General features: G+C 43.8%; 1 protein-coding gene across 1 annotated transcript in view; it reads left to right on the top strand.

Annotated features, from left to right (window-relative positions):
* fat4 (FAT atypical cadherin 4) overlaps positions 1 to 21,849 on the top strand; it is a 99,792-nt gene that overhangs the window by 39,382 nt on the left and 38,561 nt on the right. The window contains exons 2-4 of the mRNA XM_062394183.1: positions 14,060 to 14,191; positions 19,799 to 20,060; positions 20,586 to 20,936. Of these exons, the coding sequence (XP_062250167.1) occupies positions 14,060 to 14,191; positions 19,799 to 20,060; positions 20,586 to 20,936 (745 nt within the window). The remainder of the gene's footprint in view (positions 1 to 14,059; positions 14,192 to 19,798; positions 20,061 to 20,585; positions 20,937 to 21,849) is intronic.

Genomic DNA, 21,849 nt, shown 5'->3' with positions numbered 1-21,849 from the left:
TCATGGGATTCTTAAAGGAAAACCTCTGACTTCTTTTATTCCCCAGGATGAGTCAAAGTTAATAAAAGTCTGTACCTCAACATGGGGCCCTCTGTGCTTGTTAAAGGTTTATTAGATTAGAACATTAACGTAGCGGCAAGCAACGATTTTTCTATATGAGGAGATACAGTGGAGCAGTGGAGGCCTTGTTCTTTGTTTCGGAAGCCGAACCCGGGCTTGTGTTCACGTCAGTGCACGTGGAAGCTGGTGCATGAGACTCTCCGTGTGCACGTGAATACATTGAGATGATCTGCAAACAGAGAGGCTAAGTTTTCTTCCTTTAGTGACATTTTTCAGACGGGGTAGCTACATACAGCTTAATGGGCTACGTCTATGCTAGCCATGCTAACTAGGCGCTATAGCTAGATTGCATGCCCTCTTATAGCAAGGTTAGCTACAGCACTTATATACAAACATATCATAACAGGAGGCATTTCAATGATTGATTCAGTCTCCTCTCGATTGGTCCTGGTAACCGTGTGATGGACAGATGGTTCGTCCAATCACCTGCCAAGTATTTTTTTTACAACCTGTGTATTTTTCCAGTTTCTAACAAAGTCTTCCCAGATGGTTTCCTGTAACAAACCATCTGGCGCGTCATGTTATGTTGAATGCCCTCATCTCTCAAGCCTCATACCCTCAGGTTGCGATTCTCTATCAAATATTTTTGAAATCTCAAACTTTGAGTGATGAACGCGCTGATATCTCCTCCGGTTTTTCGACAGCTGTTCTAGCGAGAGAGTAAAATCGACTTTGTGTAAAGTTGGATGTTTTGACCGAGTGCCCATTTGAGGTCACAAGAAAGAAGGTCTTAAGTACGTTATTTATTTCCTGGAGATAAAAAGATGTGCGGTCAGGATTTAAAACAATGGCAGAAGGCGGGAGGATGAGATTCTAAAGAAAGAGGCAAAAGCTTTTTATTGGTACGCTAGTTTTTTTAATACTATAATTAATTACACACAGATGTTTGTGTGTCGGTGCGGTTGTGAAAGAATATCTATCTCTGTCTGAATATGATGTGAGTGTTGGCACAACATCATCAGTCTGACTCGGTGGAACAAAACCAGAAGCACGGCTGAGTGGGGGTGAACAAAAAGAGTGGGGGGGTTGGAGGGGGGGGGGGTTCAGGAGAAAAACAAGAGAGGTTAAGAGGAGGAGAGAATAACAAGAGAAAAGGAGCAGAGAGGAAAGACAGGAGGACCGATTGACTTTAGGGCCTCACTTGTCTTTTTCTCGTCTCTCAATTGCTGCACTCGTTCCCCTTCTCCACTCCCTCCCCCACCCCCCTCTCCACCCCCTCTCTCTCTCTCTCTCCCGCCGTGCGAAGTGGAGGGTTTCATCCATGCATGCCGGGTCGTGGTGGTGGTGGCGGCGGTGGGGCGGTGGGGGGGGGGGGGGGGGGAGGGGGGGGCTGGACTCTGTGGAGGTGAAGGTGGTGACTGGTCCTGTCGGTGAGCAGATCAGATGTGACACTGTAAGCCCCTGTACCCGGAGCAGCTCTTCTGAAATCCTCCTCGCTGCACTGACTGACGTCCACCAGACGTCCGGCGGCTCAGACTTCACCAGTTTTTTTTTTTTAATGTTTGGGTTTTTATTCCCGCTTCCCTGGATGATGACGTGCAACTGCCAAAACCAGTGTTTAGATATTTTTAGCAGGGGGGTCCACATTGTTTTAATACTGGGACAGTTTGTGGTCACACGGACGTTTTCCCTGAATCCATAAAAAAGTTTTGAAACTGGTGGATGACAGATTGGGGTAAATACTGTTTTCATTATGAGGACTCATCATCGACGTCCTGGACACAAACATGGAAAATAAAAGCAGATCTTAATTTCTATTGCCTAGATAAGACTTTTAGACTAAACTTAAAGATTTAAAGACGCACATCTCTGGACGTGTTGTTTATGATGTTGTGTAAATGTTGAATTAATATGTCAGGGCTGTGTTTGTGTGTTCTCCTGGGTGGATGATCCGCTGTGTATCTTCCCCATGTTGTTTTCCAAAGATATTGATAATGACTTTAGATTCTTGTTGTCGCTCCTGCTCCGAGACTAAACATTCACCCCCCCGCCCCTACTAGTAAACACGGACTGTCGGACTTCGGTGGTCACGGTTTTAAGAAGCCCATTGTTTGAGTGATGGCTGATTGTTGGTTTCACTTCCCAAGGCAGTCGGAGAAGAACAGCATCGCTCTTTTGTTGTCTGAGTATTTTTCTGTCAGTCACATTCCCAAATACCCACAAGTCTTGTTTTTCGGTCTGCCCGTCTCTGTTCTGAGGCAAAAGTCTGGAGGATTTATTTAAAGAAAAAACAGATAGAAACGAAGAGCAGGAGACGCCTGCGTTCTCTTTTCCGTCTCTGCTGAGCCACAAAGTATATGTCAGAGCTGCAGGAGAGGTCGCCGAACAAATCACACCCTTGTGCTGAACCGGGGTTCTGACCCCCGAGCAAACTGAGGGCTCCCACAATGCAACTGCTCCGAGGAATAAATCATCACCTTCTGACCTCGCACGCTGACCCTGCAAACCCTGGAGAGAACCTAAAGGTGTTATGGATGATAGTGGAGACTGAGAGAAAGGAAAGAGGAGGGTTAGAAAAGAGAGTCTGAGCAGCGTCCTCTCTCTCATGGGGCGTCTATGGAGCCTTTATGAGTTGACAATTAATAGTCTCTGTAGGTTTCCTGAATGGGGAATTGAGACGAATTGTCTCTCGGCCATTCAGCTGCGTTCAAGCGTGCCGCCAGACAAAAAGAAAAAGGAGAAAACCCACGACTGTGAGGGCGAGTTAGCCATTGGGCTGTTTTTGAAACATTTCCTTTTGGTTTTGCAGACAGAGGCCCTATGGGAAGACCCCCTCTCACTCCCGTGTGCACTCACGCAGACGTACACATCACTCGGTGGTGAAGTGACCATTTCAAAACGCCAGACATCTGCCAAAACAGAGCCCGTATATAAAGTAGTGATCTTTCAACAGGTCTATCGCACTGAGAACCATTTAGCCACGGGACTGGTGAGAGAAAACAGATCATATCGAGGCTGACATTTGTTTGTTCGCGCTTGACGTCTGAAGGCAGAAATTATATTCGCTCATTTCGGTAGCCGCAGAGGGACATGCTACACGCCAGTCGCTTTTACTCCTCAGACAGTGAGGCATTGATGTTACAGGCCCGGGCCCTAAATCAAGGAGAGAGTGCCTCAAATTATGTGAAACTCCAAAGGAATGACAAGCAAAGTTCTGGTGCACATCCGTAAAAAAACCCTAAAAGGATGAAGCTGGGAACAGTGGGAGATAATGAAATGTGCAGGCAACATGTGAAGGCTATTGAAGTCGTGTTTTGTTTCTTTTTAATCCGCTAATGATGTCTTAGAGCCCGAGAATTCGTCCTTGGCCACAGAATTTCTTCCCATACTCGGGGCTGAAGTGCATACAAATGGCTTGTTAATTAAGATGGATGGTACTTTTAAAAGGCCCATCTTCATGATAATAAGAGAGTTGCACATGTGAAGCGCAGGGAGACCTCCGTGTAGCCGACGCACATGTATGAATGTCCGCCGTGTGATTGGTGCACAGTTTTCATTTCCCTCCGTTTGTCTATCTGTGTGAGAGGAAAGCGGCCGAGCTATCTCCAGGCGCTGTCGTCTGGTAGCTTGAATGGCCTCAGCAGCGGGGGGGCTGTCCCTCATTGTCAATTTATTTGGCAGAAGTGTTTTTTTTGCACCACCTCATGTTAAATTCATCAACATTTCTCTGTCATTTTCTTTTTTTTGTCTTCTGTTGCCCCTCAGAATGGCTTCGGATCAGGTTCTCTGGCCAAGCTGTTTCCTGCTGAGGTCCAAATGACCGCGGCAGATGTATGGTGCACCAAAACTAAAAGTTTAACATGCAGGACAGTCAAGCATATGCATTAGGAATATTTGGTGTGAAGAAATAATGTCATTATGGTTTGTTATGTTTGAATTTCATCGCATACGTATTTAAAATTATTTATTCCTTTTATGTTGTGTTTTTCTGTTCACCTGGTAAATCTAGGTCCAATATTCATTTTATTTCTTGGTCTGGTTTGGTCTATTCCAAGCATTCAGTTATAGTTAGATGATTGATAATTTTCTTGATAAGAGTTTGTTAATGATATAATAATATGTCTGTGCTACAGCCAAGAGGCAATTAGCTTAGCATGACGTTTTTTGGCTCCTTTTTGAAAGTTTGAAAATGCAGCTAAAATCCAAATCTCTAGTTTCTCTAATCAGGACAAAATGTATAAACAATAATTTTAGTTTTTTGAGACATGGCGGTAATATTTATATGCATTGCATTGACTTCCAGAGGTCCAGTCATCTCAGTTCATGTTGTTGTAACAACCACAAATTGTGATTTCTTTTATTTGTGTCTAAGTTTTCATGCCCAGCTAAGCTGCTCACTTCCCAGCCGCGGCTCCACACCAAACACACTGATTGGAGATATGTGATAGAGATCTAAAGACGGGTCTGAGCTGTGTGCTGGATTAGATATAAATACCGGTAGAAATATCTGAACTTCTATCCATTGTTTGAAGGTATCACTGAAGCCACTATTGTATTTTTAGTTTGGTCAGCATGAAGCTGTGGGTGGCTGTCGCGTTTCATCCCGGAGTATAGGTCAGCCACACACACACACAGACACACACACACACACACACACACAAACGCGCACACACACTCTCTCTGTTGCTGGGCCCAATGTTGAGGTTTTCAGGGGTCGTTCACATAAACACTGGCTCGAGGGGCGGGGGGGCCTGGAGCTTTTCACACAACAACTCCTGTCTTGGATTAAAGGATCTTTTTTTTCGGCACCACACACACACACACACACACACACACACACATTCCCGTCTCACCATGCTCCACTTCTCCACTCACGGTCGTTCAGATGTAGTAAAGTTTATCTCTTTATCTTGACCTCAGTTGTTTGTTTGAACTCCGTCATCCTGATGTTACACACACTGACTTGCAGAGCAGCCTTACTTACGTCCTTATATAAGCTGCTTTCACATGAAATTTCCCAGAGGGGGATGTGTGTGAAAAGGCAAACGTCTAAGTGTGTTACTCTGGAATTCTTATGGAACTTTCCTGTCTATCCCCTGGTGAAATGTCCAGAAAATATTAAGAGTAAAAATTCACAGCATAAGATTGGACGTGTTGATGTAGATTCCAAAATATGATGGAAGTGAAAGAAAACAACTTTACAAACAGAGGAAACCGATTTTGTTGTTCTTTACCTGAAAAGTGAAAGGGGTCAGATTTCAGAACCAACAGCAAACAAGTATTTTTACCCTGTTAAAAGTTCTTTTAATAGTTTTTCCTTTCTCTTGCTGTGCGTTAGGACAGAGGATGTCACACCATGTTAAAGCCCTATGAGACGGATTGTGTTTTGTGAATATGGGCTATACAAATACAATTTGATTGATTGATTGATTGGAGTAGCTGGAACAACACGTCTTTGATGTGATAAATTCTCAAACAGCAAAATCTAGTCTAATGAATTCTTAATCCCATCAGTGCCAAACCCAGCCCGGAGTTCTAGGTCGCAGAATTAGCGTAATGTTTCCACTCTATCTTCCCAGATGTGACTTGTAAATAATTAGGTCAAACTGGAGAGATCTCTTTCACTAATGCATTTCTCTGTCCCAGCCCAGCTCCTGTAGATCTCATGCATTTATCAGCAGCTGACAGCGACTGTGAAATGGAAGCCGCAGTCGTCTTTAAAGCCTCGCGCAGACCTTCCAGAAGTTTTGAAAAGAGATACCGGCTCCATAAAAATGATATCTTATATTTACTGCATTTCACTTTTTATCTGTTTAAATCCCTCTAATGTGAAGCCTGACGTTAGGAGCTGAGCCATATGGAACAATCCTCCCCGTGTCAAGACGTATATTTGACGAATCAGATCCAATTTCAATCAGAATAAGACAATAATTGAACTTTTTGGGACATAACCACAGGTTGAGGAGGTACTTCTAAGTGTGTAGCTTTACTGCATTTGGAAAAATAACAAGATTCTGCAGTGAAATCAAAAGTACTTATTGTGAAGAATGGCCCCTTCAGAGCTTTAACCTATAAGCCATGTTTTGAAATTTGTTTCTGACTACTTTGTTTAATTTCTAGCGGCATGTTATATTGCCGCCTTCGGGATAAAAGCCGAAGCTTGTGCGTCCAACTGTGGGGATTTTTCCTCTCTTTCATATCAGTTGACGGATTACAGACTCATCTACGGGCTGGAAAACATTCTCTAACCTCTTGTCCTTTGTAAAACTGTCTGAAGTTTTTTATTTCCATCAGGATTAATGCAAACACAGGCCCCTTGAAAAGTTGATGTTATCAGAAAATTACAAATGAGTTTATCTTATGTTGAATACAAAGTTTGTTTTAGCAAACTAAGAAGAGTAAGTGCAGCCAGAAGAAGTAGAAGAATAGTTTTGCTTTGAAAGTTGCAGCGAAAAGCTATTAAAAAAATTTAATATCCACAGAAATGCTTAACCGAGAAGGATGAGGTTTATTACAAGTTTATTTGATCCCTGAAGTGATTCAAAATCTGAAAATCAAGTTCTTTTTATATCTTTTTTGTACGTTTTTGTTTTAGCAATCTCAGAATTCTGAGTTGCTCTCCTCTCCATGGTCTGAAGGCTTGAAGGACCTAATTGGAGGTAATTGTGGAGAGGGCGCCGTGATAAGGCCGCAGACTCACGAAGCGTCAGCGACCTGAAGACTGATAGACGGCTGACTCCGGTTCTGCTCTCCCTCCATTAAAGAAAATGTCCTCTGAAAAGAAAGACAACTGATAACAAGGAAATCCATTTCTTTCCCCCTCACATCTTCAAAGCATGCTTTTCACAAACAGGCTAATTATTTTGTTTTCTACCTTTCATCTCACAAGACGGAGAAAAATGCTTGTTTTGATGTTCGTCTAACCTTTTAATCCAGGGATACAGAAACACGCTGCGTTTAATAGGCTATGGTAATTTTCGATGACAGCTTTGAATTGTGCTCCGGCTTCAAGGAGAGCTAAATCATGTCTCGCCTCCATTAGCTCTACTCTGATCTTGCACAAGGTCTAATTAAACTTTCCATCCAACTCTCCCAGGTAGGAATAATGGGGGAAGAGTTATGGCTGTTTATAGCGAAGAAGAAGAAGCCCAGTTTGCACCAGTCATGGCCGGATACGGGACCATTAAATATGGCGATCCATCACGATATGCTCCCACTCTCCCGTGTGCGGAGATGTGTACGAGCCCAGAGGCTCCTTGAAACAGGACACCAGTCCAGATGACCCGGTGGGTTATTAGTTCTGTTGGATTATATAACCCACCAGAAACGCTCGGAGGGAACCTGTGTTGGCGAGGGGCTTGCAGGGGGCTTGAAGGGGCCGGCTGTAGACAAACACTCTTTTAACAGTTGGTGAAGTGGTCCACTGAGAGGACAGTGATCCCCTTTATGAAAACCACTTGTCCAACAATGTCTCTCCCCTCGGTGCTCACATAAGGCCAAGGTGCTTTGTGATTGTTTGCAGGCTCTCCTGTTTTGTTTTGTCTGTCTCTTTCTCTAACTCCCTCTTGCTGTTTTTTCTCTTTTTGTTTCCATGGGACTGCAGGAGATTTAGGGGGGGGGGGGGTTATGATCGTATCCTGACTTCACTCTTGCACCGAGTGCTGAGGTTTGGCTGGCGTCCAGCTTTGTCTGCTTTTTCCCGGGCACATTCCCATCTCCGGTATGCTCAAATTCCTGTCTCCAGAGCGCGTGCACTTCTCCGGGCCTGAAGACTGCGGTCGGAGGATGAATTGCTCTGCAGAAGATTGTTTGACAGGTCGAGGCTTTTGGATCCGTACACGCGTTCAAGAGATCAGTTTGACCTCGTCTTTAATTATTTAGCTGTGTTAACCTTCATTATTAAAAGACAGAGGTGTGAGATGGCATCTTGACCGGCGTCCTTGACCCCAAGAGCCCGCGAGGCCTTAGGGCTCATAAATCTCCAGCCAAGGGTCGACGACGTTTCATCTAAACAGTTGAAACGACCACGAGGAGGGGCAGCAAGGGAAGTGAAATAATGAGGGTCTTGTCAACATGGTCTGCAGAGCTGCAGTTAAAAGCAGAATTCTATCAACCCAGTCCCTCAAATAGCGGTTATTCGTCAGATGTGCACAGATCATTCCATACGGTTTTCAGATTAAGCAAGGAAAACACAGACACAGGTCTGGGCTTCTTCTAGACGCTCAGTAATCCATTTCCAAAAACTCGCAGGGTGACAGTTTCCTTCATACGATACAGTGGCTCCTAAATAGTGCAGGATCTTTTGGCTAAATAAAGGTTTTCCAGTATGCATGGACTTCACAATCCCCTGGACGTTTGATCCTGGTGTTGAAGCAGCATTGGGACGTCCTTGCTGACCTGCATGGGTGCGGTTTCTCGAGAGGTTTTGCAGTCAGTGGTTGGAAGGGGAGGGGGTGGGGGGTGTACCCTCTCCGTCTGAATATGAGAAGGCTGTGTGATGACTCTCCTGCTCCTTTTGGGAAATGCAGCAGCTGGATTACTTGTATTTCTCTGCCTCTGTTGGAATATTTAGCTAACCAGCCCAAGCTGTACCAGCCTTCCTCTCTCCTCAGTGTCTCACACAAAGTCGAAGGCATCAGACCAACGTCACCTCAGATAACCATCATATCAGCGTTCACAAACTCTGCATTATTCCTCTGATCACATTAGTTTTGCTTATTTATTAATCATACTTCAATGGAGTCGGCGCGTTTCAAAGGGATTTCGGTCGCTGACTCGCTTTCGTGGCATTACAACAATTTCTTTGTGCAATTTAACTGTTTGTACTTTGCCAAAAAAACTGGGTCATTACTTTTAACAGCGCATAAGTCTGGCTGTGATTCAGTGATGAAGTGTTATATTTGGAATTGATTTGTAATCCCATTTTTATTTAACAAATTAGGTCCAACTCCGGGCTCAGGAGCACATGAGTGAGAAGGGATGATGCAAAGTGGAATCGTTCAATCTCAGCGGCCAGAATATAACGAGAGCTGGAAGTCTGCGTTCCCCCCCAGCCCTTGACCCCGACTCGTCAACAGCATCTAATGAGACATTTAATCATTTTGAAATGATTGTTTCCTGCAGGAGACGCACCCTGCTCCAGTTTTTACGATCAGATGAGCTCAGCTTTTACAGGCCAACTGTTGCATCAGTTGCACTCAGAGGTCGCTTTTTTTTATTATTTGGGGGGGGGGGGGGGGTTCAGAGAGGTCTGGGTTTTGGAAAGAGGAAAAAATGTCAGTGCTAATGATGTGATTTTTACCCTTCTCGCTCGGAGGCTCGCGGTGTTCAGTGGAGGAAGCATGCACTGGATTACTCATCCGTAATGCAAACCATCGCTCACCTAATTAATCTCTACTCTCTACCGGTTATTAAAAACAACTGAGTCGGTAACTGACAAAATATGTGCACAGCCGACACGGGACTGTGCTCAAATAATACGTCTCCGGCTCCTGCAGTGAGTCTCTTCCCCCCCCCCCATCCCTGTGTCTGACTGACTGCAGAGCATTTGGCAGGACGACAAGTACGAGACGTCTCAGAGTAGGAAACATGAAAACCAGTGCTGCTTCCACTTCTCAGATGTGGGTAAAATGGCAAAGGTTGTTTGCTCTCGGTGATACAGGTGAAGCTTTTTGCCTTCAGCTGTAACCGCAACTCTGGTTTCTCCTCACTTTGGATTTTAACGGTGGGACGGGAGACATATTTCGGTATATTCTGTGGCTCTTGAGGTGAAGGTCTGTGCTTTTGATGTCTGCAGACTATTTTTACTTCTAGAAGCAAGTCTTTTTTTTTAAGGAATGGGTAAATGTGGAGGGTCAGAGACAGCGACGTGCTCCGGAAAATGTCCAGAAAGGCAGTCGATTTTACAGAGTTTTAATAGTGCAGCATGCATGATGGGCGATGCCTGTGTAGAGCAAATCAGAAGGAGGATATACCGTAGATATTGGATATTTGTATTGTTCTTTAACCTCCATTGATTGTGAGAAACATCAACACTTAATTTGCTGTTCAACACTAGTTTTTAGACAAGATTAGTGGATTTTCACATCTATGAGCAAATTTCATTGGGATTATATCTTTGTGGGAAACAGTTCTACAGATTATCAAATATAACTGGGACATTATTTATTGGAACAAGTTGTTTTTTCTTTAAAATGTATTCCCCCACTTTTAGCCCCACAAACACATTAATATTCACCGCCATTATATTGGAGTCACTGCAGAAATCTGCAGACACTCTGCTGTGAAAGAAATACTGTATTTCTTTATGTGAAATAGTCGAACTGACCCTTTAATCTTAAATTCCATGCGTGAGAAAGGAGAGCAGATTTCAAACCATGTGCTCAGACGTCTAAATTATCCCACCTGTCACTCCTTCGTGTTTCGTCTACACTCTGGCAGTTTAGGGACAAGATGAATTCATCACTGCCGAGGTCAAGCTCCTGGACAAATACCTTCCATCACGTGAGGTCTCATAATCGTCGGCGCTCGGGAAACCACTCAACGCGTGAATCATTCATCCGTCTCCATAAATAATAAAACCCTGGCAGCCAGTTAGCAGCACCTGCAACCCGAAGCAGTAGTCCGTGAAACACAATCTTTACCTTGTAAACTAATGTGTTTCACCTGCCTCGGCGTCTGGGTCCCCGGCTCGCAGGTAGAGGGAGTAGAGCCTCTCCCCCTGTCGCTCTCAGCACCCCCCCCCCCCCCCCGACCTCGCTTCCTCTTCCTCTGATGAATTTTTCACCGAAGCTCTTTGATAATTTTTATTGTCCCGTGGGAGCATTGGTTATGCAAACTGGAAGCGTGAGGCGTAATTATTTCTCAAAACTGCACTTCTGCCCTAATTAGTTCCCTCCTCAGAAGTGGGCCTTGCATTATTTACACATCAAGGGGACACACAGGGCGGGAGATAAATATTCATTGTTTGTTGACTCGGCCCCGGTCCCTCGGCTCGGGCGCAAGTTGAGTCGAGAGCAGCTGCCATCGTGAACTTGTTTATACGACTTGTGCATCGCCTGCTGCCCGGGACATAATTTGTCTTGTTCTTCTGTAATTATCTCCGCTCATGCAGAGACACACAGACACCAACCCAGAGCCGGTTTAATAAGTGGACAACATCCTTACCGGGGCACAAGCGCATCACACATGAATGAGTGTTTTCGCCGATGAGATTTTTTTCGTAATTGTGACACTGCCCCCCCGCTGCAGCAGTGGCCTCCGAGCGGCAAACAGCAAGAGGCATATTTTATTCAGTTTTGAATGTGACACCATTTCCACCACGTCTCCCTCAAGCCTCTTGTTCTGGGTCATCCTTAATGAACTGAACTTTTTCTTTAAGAAGGAGTCGGTGGCAGCTGTTTTCGAGGAGTTTCCTGCTTCTGTTTGTTGCAAAGCAGATTTGTGGGGCACGTGGAGTCTGCTTTTCCTGTTAATAGCCGGGGTATGAATAGGCCGCTGTATCTGACCCTCCACCCTGGTGGTCATACGGCCTTGAAGCCTATTGTCTGCTCCACAGATGCCTGCTGGGAAACGCTCGGTCCTTTTAATAACAGCGTCCATTATAGACCTCTGACAACCTTTCTTTTCCGCATTTTCTTGTTTCATCCGACAAATGCACAGTTGGGTTTTTAAAGGGGTTGTGGAAGAGAGGTGGGGGCATCAAGTGACGCCTGGCACAAGAATTACCATAATCACTGTCAACATTAATGGAGATCCTATCACCGGAGAATTTAAACACAGCTTTTCCATATTTATAGAAGCAATAAACAGAGAATGCCTGTTATGATTCAAAACGAGTCGTGTTTACTTGCTTTGAAATGCATATTTGAGTTAGTGGATGAGTTTAAGTTGGGGGATTCGAGTGGAAATGTAATATTGCCGCAGTAGACACAGAACATCTGAAAGTACGAATGTCTCACTTTCCCTAAGACATTTGTAAAGCCCAGCTTGTGTAACTGATTCCCATTGTGCTGCCATATGTAGCTTCCTTGATTTCCTGCAGCAATAAACACATTTATATGTACAGGCTATTGCTGTAATAATGTTTTTTCAAGTGCTAGTTTTTATATATTTGTGTGTAAAACACAGGGAAGTTTGCACAGGGACAGTAGACGTGTTTTCATGGATGTCAATAAAGTCTGAATAAGACACCGACATGTGAAAACCTTTTTCGTATTAAGTAGAGTAAGTTCATACTTGGAATAAGAAATAATCAAATCAAGACATGTAGCATTCTGACCTGGAGTTCCATTATGTAGACATCTTTATTCCCATTATAACGTCCTACTGGAATCTTCACAGTATTTTGCAACATCGACATGAAGCAGCGTCCAACTGATTGATGACGCATGCACTCGGTTCAAGAGCAAATAATGTTTGGTCATGAATAATACTCGGCTGGAAGTTTGGAGGAAACACAATTTGTCAAAAATATTGTATTATCTGACGTTAAAACTTTCCTTGATTGAAATTTAAAGGCCATAACCATGAAAATCCACATGATCCTTAAGTAGAAAAAAAGTTAAATGTCTCATAACTTATCCAAACAAATGATCTAATCCCAGTTTTCATTCTCGCCACCGCTGCGTCTGTATTAGATTTAGGTTTATCAGCGCTTCATGGGACGGAGCTGATCCACATGGGGGGTCTGCGGTCGACAGTGTAATGTGTGTTTATTTAGGTTGTTAAGACATGAAAGTGAAAATCCCTGAGCTGCAGTAGCTTTTCTCTACTGTTACACACATCTCTGTGGAAACGAGCCTCCAGTCATTTTATAAACTGTACATTTTCCATAAGCTCCCCTGACATGGGGGTAAATGTGGTCTACCATAGACCTGCAGCTCTGAAGAGATATGTTAGTTTATCCAGTATCTAGTATGCAGCCATCACTACTGTACAACAGCTAACACAACAAATGCTAATTAATTTGACTACTATCGAGACAGATTAGTAGATAAATCTTCAAGGTTTATTATGCTATCTAGATTTAGCATTAGCATTAATTCCTGTGATTTCAGCTGTAAAAGGCAGAGATCTTTCCCAAGCTAGCATTAGTTAGCTTAACTTGTTTGTTTGTTTCTAGCTCGAATTTTGTGATTTTACTGCTTTGTGGTGAAATTGTGCAATATTACACATAACTTAACGCATCATTTTACATTCTAATACACATGTAGCTTTGGTATTTGAACTTCTTACCTTATTAGCTACATGATTTTAGTTTTTACGGGCAGTAAAAGCAAACTTGTGTCCTCCCTGTTAAGCTTTCAGGACCATTTTAACCTATGAGCAAGGTCTATGAATTTATCTCTTTATTATATATATATTTAAATTAGTGATTTGTAGTTATCCTCACCATGTAAAGCCATGTGAGTGTCACTGGTCAGACAAAGCTAAAGCTAACTTTAGCCAACCTTAAGCTCTGCTAAGCTAACACTTTCCTCAGTCATGACTACATCTGTTGTCTGTATGTGGTTCACAAACTAAAATACTCACGTGTTCGAGCATCACTTGGATTCGCTGTCGGGAAACAGTAAGTAGCAGCTAAGGTTAGCAGCAACCAACACTAGCTAGCACTAGCTACAGTGCCAATACTAGCGCGTTTATTAATTTTTCTTGCATACTTGTTTTGGTTTTCTCAAATTTACATCTAAGCTGCAGAATCATTTTTATGCAGTTTAACAGATGCAGACTTACTTCAACAATGTGATAATATCTCTGGATGAAACAATAATTCAGTCGATCTTTCACGTTGGCACACAAGACCTCGTCCTTTAACTGATTTTCCCCTCGAGCCCTCGGTGAGTCAGAGAGTGAGAACTTTCCACTCACCGTGCAGCTCCTCCATCGTCTGGAATCCGAGCGGATCGACATGTTGTGTCATTTGTCCTCCTAACAGCTGTGGAAGGCCGAGTTTGGCTGAGCTCTGATGGAAACTGTGGTGTTTACTCTTCCTCTGCAGGTGGAGATCACGCTGCAGGACGTCAACGACAACCCGCCCGTCTTCCCTAACGATATCCTCGACGTGACCATCGAGGAGAACGTCGGCGACGGCTTCAAGATAATGCAGCTAACAGCCACGGATGCAGACCAGGTAATAGCTCCCCAAGTTTCTATTTGGTCCGACAGTGTTTTTCTACTTTCCTGCGTCCGTTTTCCACTCCACTGCTCTCGGAATAGATATCCAGGGAGTGATTTGCATTAGAAATATGCTCTAGGTTTTTTGTTCCTACGTGGTGTAGAAACCACTGCAGATTCAAATGGTTTTATGAGGCTAATGCAGCTGAATTTGAGCTAAGTCAACATTTACCGTCTTTATGTTGGACCTTTCTTATGCAGATATTCATGGCGGAGGAGCCGAGGCAGGAAACGCTGCCTGTCTCCGGGGAACCTCTGTAAACCTGTGATATTTATTATGAAGGAGAGAGTAGTGCAGCATACATTATGACTTTTATATGCAGGTAAATATATACTTTAACAGCGTTTTCCAAAATTAAAGCCACTCAAGATATTTAGCCGAACGTTATAAAGAAAGAAATAACAGTAATTTAAGAGGATATATTGGAGTTTTCAGAAGATTTTCTTACTGGTTACACAACCTACGACCTTTCTTAAACTTTTTTAAATAATAAAACAAGGCCCCCGTCAGCCAATGTGTTTTTATTGTGCCAATGATTGGATGGAATGTTATAAACGTCATTGGCGTTGAAAAGGAGATCCCCGCCTCACTGAGAGTCTCTTTGACTGTTATTTGGATTAGTCCTAATTCACTCAGTGTGAAGAGCACAAGATTAATCTGTAGTAAAAAACAATGGAGTTAGCTAGAGTGTGGACACCTGCACCAAGGGCTTAACAGTCCCCATTCAATCAAGCTACACCCAATTACACATAAATATCAGTCACCTTTATATGCCAGATCTTTTTCTAATAGATCCACGAATTACTTTCTGGTAAATTGTTAAAAAAACGCCCCAAAACCACCACCCCTCACACGGATCCTGTCAAAATGTACTCTTTAGTTTTTGTGTAATGCTGCTAGATAGAAATCCAGCAAATGTCCATGAAAACCTGGTGATAATGGACGTGAGAGAGTAGAGAGTGAAGTTTTAGTTTTTGATTAATTGGATCACGTAGCTTGAGATAAGTGTTGAAACGGTAATTTAATTTATCAATAACTCGCTGACAGAAACTAATCAACAAGTAATCTGTTTATCAATTTATCATTGACTTTGCTTATTAAGCAAAGACACAGTTAAGGCTTTTCCCTTGGGAGCAAAACTTAAAATTTGGAAAAAGGAAATTAGGATAAGCATTTAAAAAATAAAGCAGCAATGCAGTACGTAACAGAATTGTCTGCTCTACAGTACAAGGCAGATTGTGTTGGTATAAACACACAGAGAACCAGTTTAAATTAACGTCTTCATACATTGTTCTGGTGCAAACACACACACTCATGCTCTCACACACTCTCCGGCAGAATAATAATAAGTGAACGATTTGTCCTTTTCTGGCTCGTGTGTTGACACAATCCGAGATGTGTGGAGGCCAGTGGTGTCACAGAGTTCGGAGGAGAGTGGCCAGCAAATAGATTTTTTCGTCCTGCAGCTCCGAGGAGTCTTCTCCAGAATCCCCACGGTTCACATTACATCAGCAGCATCGCTCTCAATTAGTTAAGAGCTTCATCTTTAGCTGCTTTAGACAGGATATGGACATTAAATCCTGCAGTGAGCGAAACGCAGGCCCTGGCAGCATGTCCCGGTGCTGCGGTCCCTCCGCCATGCCAAAGGACACAGTTGAACTGAATGGAAAAAGTCGGGGCCTTGGAAGCGAGAGCGATTAGAAAGAAGGAATATGGACTCACATATAATGTTTTTTATTGCACAGCTGTTGCCTAACCCCCGTGTCTTCCCTCTGAATGTGCGAAAAGTCGTCTGACCACTTCTCTTTTATCAAAACTGTGTATTGACTGTAAATCTCAGACCCTGGAAATATGTCCGTCTTTCCCACTAAAGGAATTTTAGGGACATGATTTGATTATTTTTCTTTTTTTCCTGCACCCAAGTATTCACAGCTTTGATCCTGCGACGATTTAACATATGGTTTTTAAATCAAACTGTGCAGTTGGTCACTTTTTCCTCACGGGGTCTGGAGCTTTGGTGCATGAGATGAAACTCGAGGCTCTTTTTGTACAAAATGAAGGGTTCATTTTGACGTGCACTTGCAGTAGAGGCACATGCATCGTGCAAAGTGACGAAACTAAAGAACCGTCTCTTCTGCTTTCAGTCAGGGATGTAAAGGAAACAGTGGACAGCTAAAACAAATGCTTTTTAGGAATTACAGATTCTGGAGATGTTTACTCCAAACTTCAGCGCTGCCATGAATAGGTTTGCTAAATAGAAGCCTGTACTTCATTCCAGCTCCTGGTCTGAGCCAGATATGACTCCGGCCAAGTCTGTGCCCACATCCTTACGCAGGAAACCTAAGTTGCGCTGACACTAAGTGTACGGAACGCATTGGTGCCGTTGCTGAGAAAGCCACATGTGTGAGCCAGCGCTGCGTAGCCAAGAGTGCAAGCTGTTGGCCAGCTGACGGGCTGGATTCAGACATCACAGTGATCCCAGTGATTAAAATGCTGTTTCTACGCATCCGTTTTTTGCTACACCCATTTCCATCCCGAATAGAAAGAGAGGTTTTGCACGAGGGATGAAAGGAAATCGATATAAAACTTTGCTCTTGTGTCTAACGTGGGCTAACACAGGGGCCTCTGAGAAAAAGTTTCTCGCCTCATTTGAAAGAAATATGCCGCCTTCTGTGCTTTTGGAAAGGCTCTGAATGTTTTATTGCAATTCTGACCTTATGTGGAAAGTATGTCACAGGTAAAAAACCTTTTTAACGAAGAAAAGTGAAACAATGGGTGTTTTAGGAGAGGTCTTTGAAAGTGAGCGTAGCCTCCAAATGAGTTGTAATGGGTTCCAGAGGCCGGCAGACCTACTGCACATATATTTCTGCAGTTGTGAAACAGATTTACACGCCAGCGTCCCAGCGTATTGGCCCATCTCTTGACTTTCAAAGACTTTATCTCAAAGACAACACATTGCTTGTCTTTCAGGAGTCTGTGTTATGATTGGCCGGGCTGGCTCTGTGCTATAGCATACAGGAAGCTTGCAATCCCCGCCGGCGCTGTCTGCTTCACACCTCTCTCTCTTCTCATAGGAACTGCATGCTCCCAAAAACCACTCATCTGCTAAATGAGTTTCCTTCTGCTGCAGTCTGGTACACTCTGCTCCCTGGAACGCTGCCGTTTAATTGGTCAGCCCTCTTTTATTCTGTTCTCGCCCCAACAACCCATTGTGTCTATGGAGAGTTGTAAAGTAGTCAAACTCTTGAGTGGAGGTCAAGAGGGCAGCCAGTGTTGGTGTGTGAGTGTGTGTACGATCTTAATTACTTGCATCGGTTCAATGTAGAGAAAGTGAAGGGAGCAGCAGGAGGAACGAGTGCATTTAAATCAGAGAGTGTAACTTTTTGTCATGTGCATAAACTATTTTCAGAACGTGTGTGTTAGGCGGCGGACCCCCTGCTCGGCGTCTCCCACCTTCCCTGCTCCGCTTTTGAACCCTATCAGAAAATTAATTGGCAAACCGCGGGTGTTGGGTTCCGGACCGCAGCCCAGGTGGCTGATGGGATTGCCAGATCTGGAGCCTCTGATTGATGACAGCAGGGTCCTTAGATGAGCAGAGCCTCGCTCCGGCCTCCCTGCTTTCTTTTTTTTACGGGCCTGGATCTCAGACCGGGTTTCTGGTAACTCAATGAAGGACAAGGTCAAGAAGACAGAGGTTTTATCCGTTGTGAAAAGAGGCCACGGGAAGAGAGATAAGAAGGAGTCGTGAACTTGGCCTCATGATATTGACTCCGACTAAAGCGTTTGGCAAAGGCCACCAGGTTCAGCCCGTTAAAGACAGAAGGGGAAAAGAATAGAGATGGAATCTGGGCAGTTTATTTCTCGAGCTGTTGGCAGCAGGATCCCAACTCTCTGTATAACTTTCACAGCCTATTGGAGCAACCTATCAGCGGTATGCAGCTAATATACTGTTTTGATCTTGGTTGATGAAAGTTTAACTTCATGCTGATGTTCCAAAATTAGCACTTGTGTTCCCACAGTGAAAAACATTGTATATTGTCAAAAAGCCATTAAAACAAATGTGCTCAGCAAACACAATCCTGAAATATACAGATTAAATGAGAAACACAACTTTCCAGCATCTCATACCCTTCAGCATCTTTCAGTATAGATTAATTAAGATACAGTAAGATACAATGTGTTGGTTTTCAAATACAGCAACAACTTTATACAACTCCTGTCTTTACATTGACCTTCCCTTTGTCCCGCAGGATCAAAAAGCATCAGCCGTATGTGAAAGAGTCTCTTTTAGCTTTAACCAGCTGTAACCAGAGCTCGCTCTTCATCTCTGTGAATAGCCGTGGCTTTTTGATGTTGCCTCTTCCTTTTGGCAGAAGACACAGAGAGCCAGACAGTCGTCTGATCTCTTATTGTTCCCGGCGCAAATATAAATGTCAAGCTCTGTCGTCGCCCTCATTCAGTTGTCACGTCTCGTTCGGTCCCCCTTTCCTCTTCCGAGGCCTCACGCTACAGCCATCACATGTGTCACGGGACATGTACTTGACCGGCGTAACAGGGGATCTATTAGTGGCATTTACAGAGGGACACAATCACCCCCCCGAAGTTCAAAGAGGAAGAGGAGTCTCACCATTCGGCTTCTTCTTCTTTCTCTCTCAGCCTCCACTGTGACCAACGATACATGACATGTAGACTATGTGGTTTAGGCTGTGAAAAAGAAACCTTTGTGTGTTTGGTTGAAAGAAATGTTTTTAGAGTTACTGTATTGATAAAATGGAAGCCTGACCTATTATATAATATATATGAGTTTGATAACAACATCTTTGTAAAATTAAATAAATACTGGAATATACTTAAAACTGTACATACTTTACATAAGTAAATGAAACACACAATAAAGAACGAGAATCCACAGTAAAAGTGATATTTTCTAAAAACAAGCAAAGCAATATTGTAATTTAGATGCATATTTTTTTATCATACTTTCCAATACAAATCAATATCTTAAATCTTTTGGGATTAAAATGTTTTTGATTGATTTATTTTTATTTTAGCTCATTGTAACTTCAATCGAGGATGTTCACAAAGTTTTCCTGTTTGCTCAGGGTTTAGAGGCACAGTCACTTTCTCCTCCAGCTCCTCCTGCTCCTCCTGCTCCTCCTCCTCCTCCTTCTTCTGTTTGATTTGATTTGCCATCTGTTGCACGGTCCTGTTTGAAACCTGTCTGCCGTCCCTGTGAAGGAGGCGCACAGTGAAGGGTTTCATTCATGCTGGATTAAAAGCTAGTTTGATCTTGAGACGTGCCTCACGAACATGTGGTGAGAAATCTGATTTCCGACCAGATACAGTTGCTTTGATGCTTGTAATCATGAAGCTTTTCCTCTTGGTGACCTGAGAACAGACGTTTGAACCTGTTAGTAAAAGGTTGAGAAGGTAAATACTCGAACCTGCTGGCCCCAGATGTGTTTCCTGAGTTGTTTTAGAAAACAAACAAGAATATATTCACTAGAAACTCACGTTCGATTTACCATAACTCATAATATCTACTGTCTGTGTCCACCTCAGGGTCCCAATGCTCTTGTGACCTACACCATCATCAGTGGGGCGGACGAGAGTTTCCGGATCGACCCGGAGTCCGGGGATCTGATCGCCACCAAGAAACTGGATCGGGAACGCCGGTCCAAATATTCCCTCCTGGTGCGCGCTGACGACGGGAAGCAGTCGTCCGACATGCGGCTGAACATCACGGTCCAGGACATCAACGACCACACGCCCAAGTTCTCCCGCTCCACCTACTCCTTTGATATCCCTGAAGACATGGCACCAGGTAAATCTCTGAGACAGGACTCAGACAGGCCGCGTTCCGACTTCTGCAAAAACCGTTTGTCGATTCTGTTAAGATCATCAAGAGGCATCGAATTATCGGGAGCAGCTTCTTTGTAGTCGTTTATAAGACGGTCGTAGGTCTCACAAATCATCCCTGTGTTCCTCAAGGGGGGGATTAAGAGTTCAACGGGCTGATATTTGATTTATGTGGAGATCTATCAACAGCCAGCAGGATTTACAATAATCCTGAGAAGGGTCTGGAACTTCTACAGAGGAGTTTGATCATCATGCATCAAATCAAACTCAGAAAGTACAAATAAAAACATTCTATCGTTGTGTGTTTGATCGATTCAATCTGTGATATCTTAATCCCTAAAACATCCATTATTTTAATGTTATTTTAAAAAATTGGCAACTTCGTCACTGGATGTCTGGTTTTAAAGAAGAGTCGTATTTACCTCCTGCAGATATAATAAACTTACTTATATTTGGAGGGGAAATCAAACTTCTGGTCTGACTCTTGCAGGCTCCATCGTGGCGGCCATCCTGGCGAGCGACTCTGACTCGGGGGTGAACGGAGAGGTCACCTACTCACTGGAGGAAGACGACGAGGACGAGACGTTCCTGCTGAACCCGGTGACGGGCGTCTTCAACGTGACGCGTCCTCTGGACTACGAGGTGCAGCAGTACTACATCCTGACGGCCAGGGCCCAGGACGGCGGCGGGCAGGCCAGCACGGTCAGAGTGTATTTCAACGTGCTGGACGTGAACGACAACCCGCCCATCTTCAACACCACGGCGTACAGCACCTCCGTCTCCGAGAGTCTGCCGCCTGGGTCCAGTGTCATCGCTGTCGGGGCCAGTGACGCCGATGACGGTACGTACATGTAACTGGAATCACTCTAAATAAAAGTATTCTAAACATGGCAGATTTTTTAAATCAAGAGCCATGAATAATTCCTGGGAAAATCCCAAAACCCGATCTTGCTATGTTCCAAATTCTTCGATCCAGCCCGTGAAGCGGATCCACACCAAAATTATATGTGTTCTTTCCTTACCCACAATGCATCCTTCCACTAGGTTTTGTGGTTATCCCTCCAATAGAGTTGTGTAATGCTGCTAACTACATGACAACATAAAAATAAAACTGCAGCCTTATAATAACCTGCAGTTACACTTTGCTAATTGATTAGACTCAATACTCTCAGATTTAAGGAGACTCAGACTCTGGACGTATCTTTAACAACACATCATATTTAGAAGCATGTTGCCGGTCTGCAAAATCCAGATGAAGCTGCATTGAGGCTAAGAACTCACGTCAGGTTTTAAATTGTGTTTAAATCCCAGTTAAATCCCAGTTAAATCACTTTTAAATCCCGGTGAGGTGTTCCAGAGATGTCGGTTTATCTAAGGAAAACCTTTCTGTGAGAAAGTGAAGCACTAATGTACTTTTGAAGTTTATAAATCAAGTGTGAGCGAAACCGTGGAAGATCCATTTAATGGAGGCCTGTCATCTTGTTATGAGAGTCGGTTACACAGCAGCTCTCGAACCCTGCATTTCATTCTTTCCTTCCCTTTGTCTCGCTGCGCATGAACGACCTGATGAAAAACAAGCGTCCTCAGCGTGTGATTAAGTGGCCGGAGTTATTTCTGCGTCTCAGGTGGTGGAGCTGCTGCGTCCGTCAAGTGCCGCGCGGCATCTGAACGTTCACCGCTCCTCCCCCCCCTGCTGTAATTACCGCCTCACCCGGGTTCTAATGTGGTTATATTGACCTACATTCCTGGGAAAA

Source organism: Platichthys flesus, chromosome 8, assembly GCF_949316205.1.
Source record: "Platichthys flesus chromosome 8, fPlaFle2.1, whole genome shotgun sequence".
In the NCBI taxonomy this organism is placed as follows: domain Eukaryota; kingdom Metazoa; phylum Chordata; class Actinopteri; order Pleuronectiformes; family Pleuronectidae; genus Platichthys; species Platichthys flesus.
The sequence above is the reverse complement of the archived record's forward strand: the minus strand, read 5'-3'. Positions and strand labels throughout refer to the sequence as shown.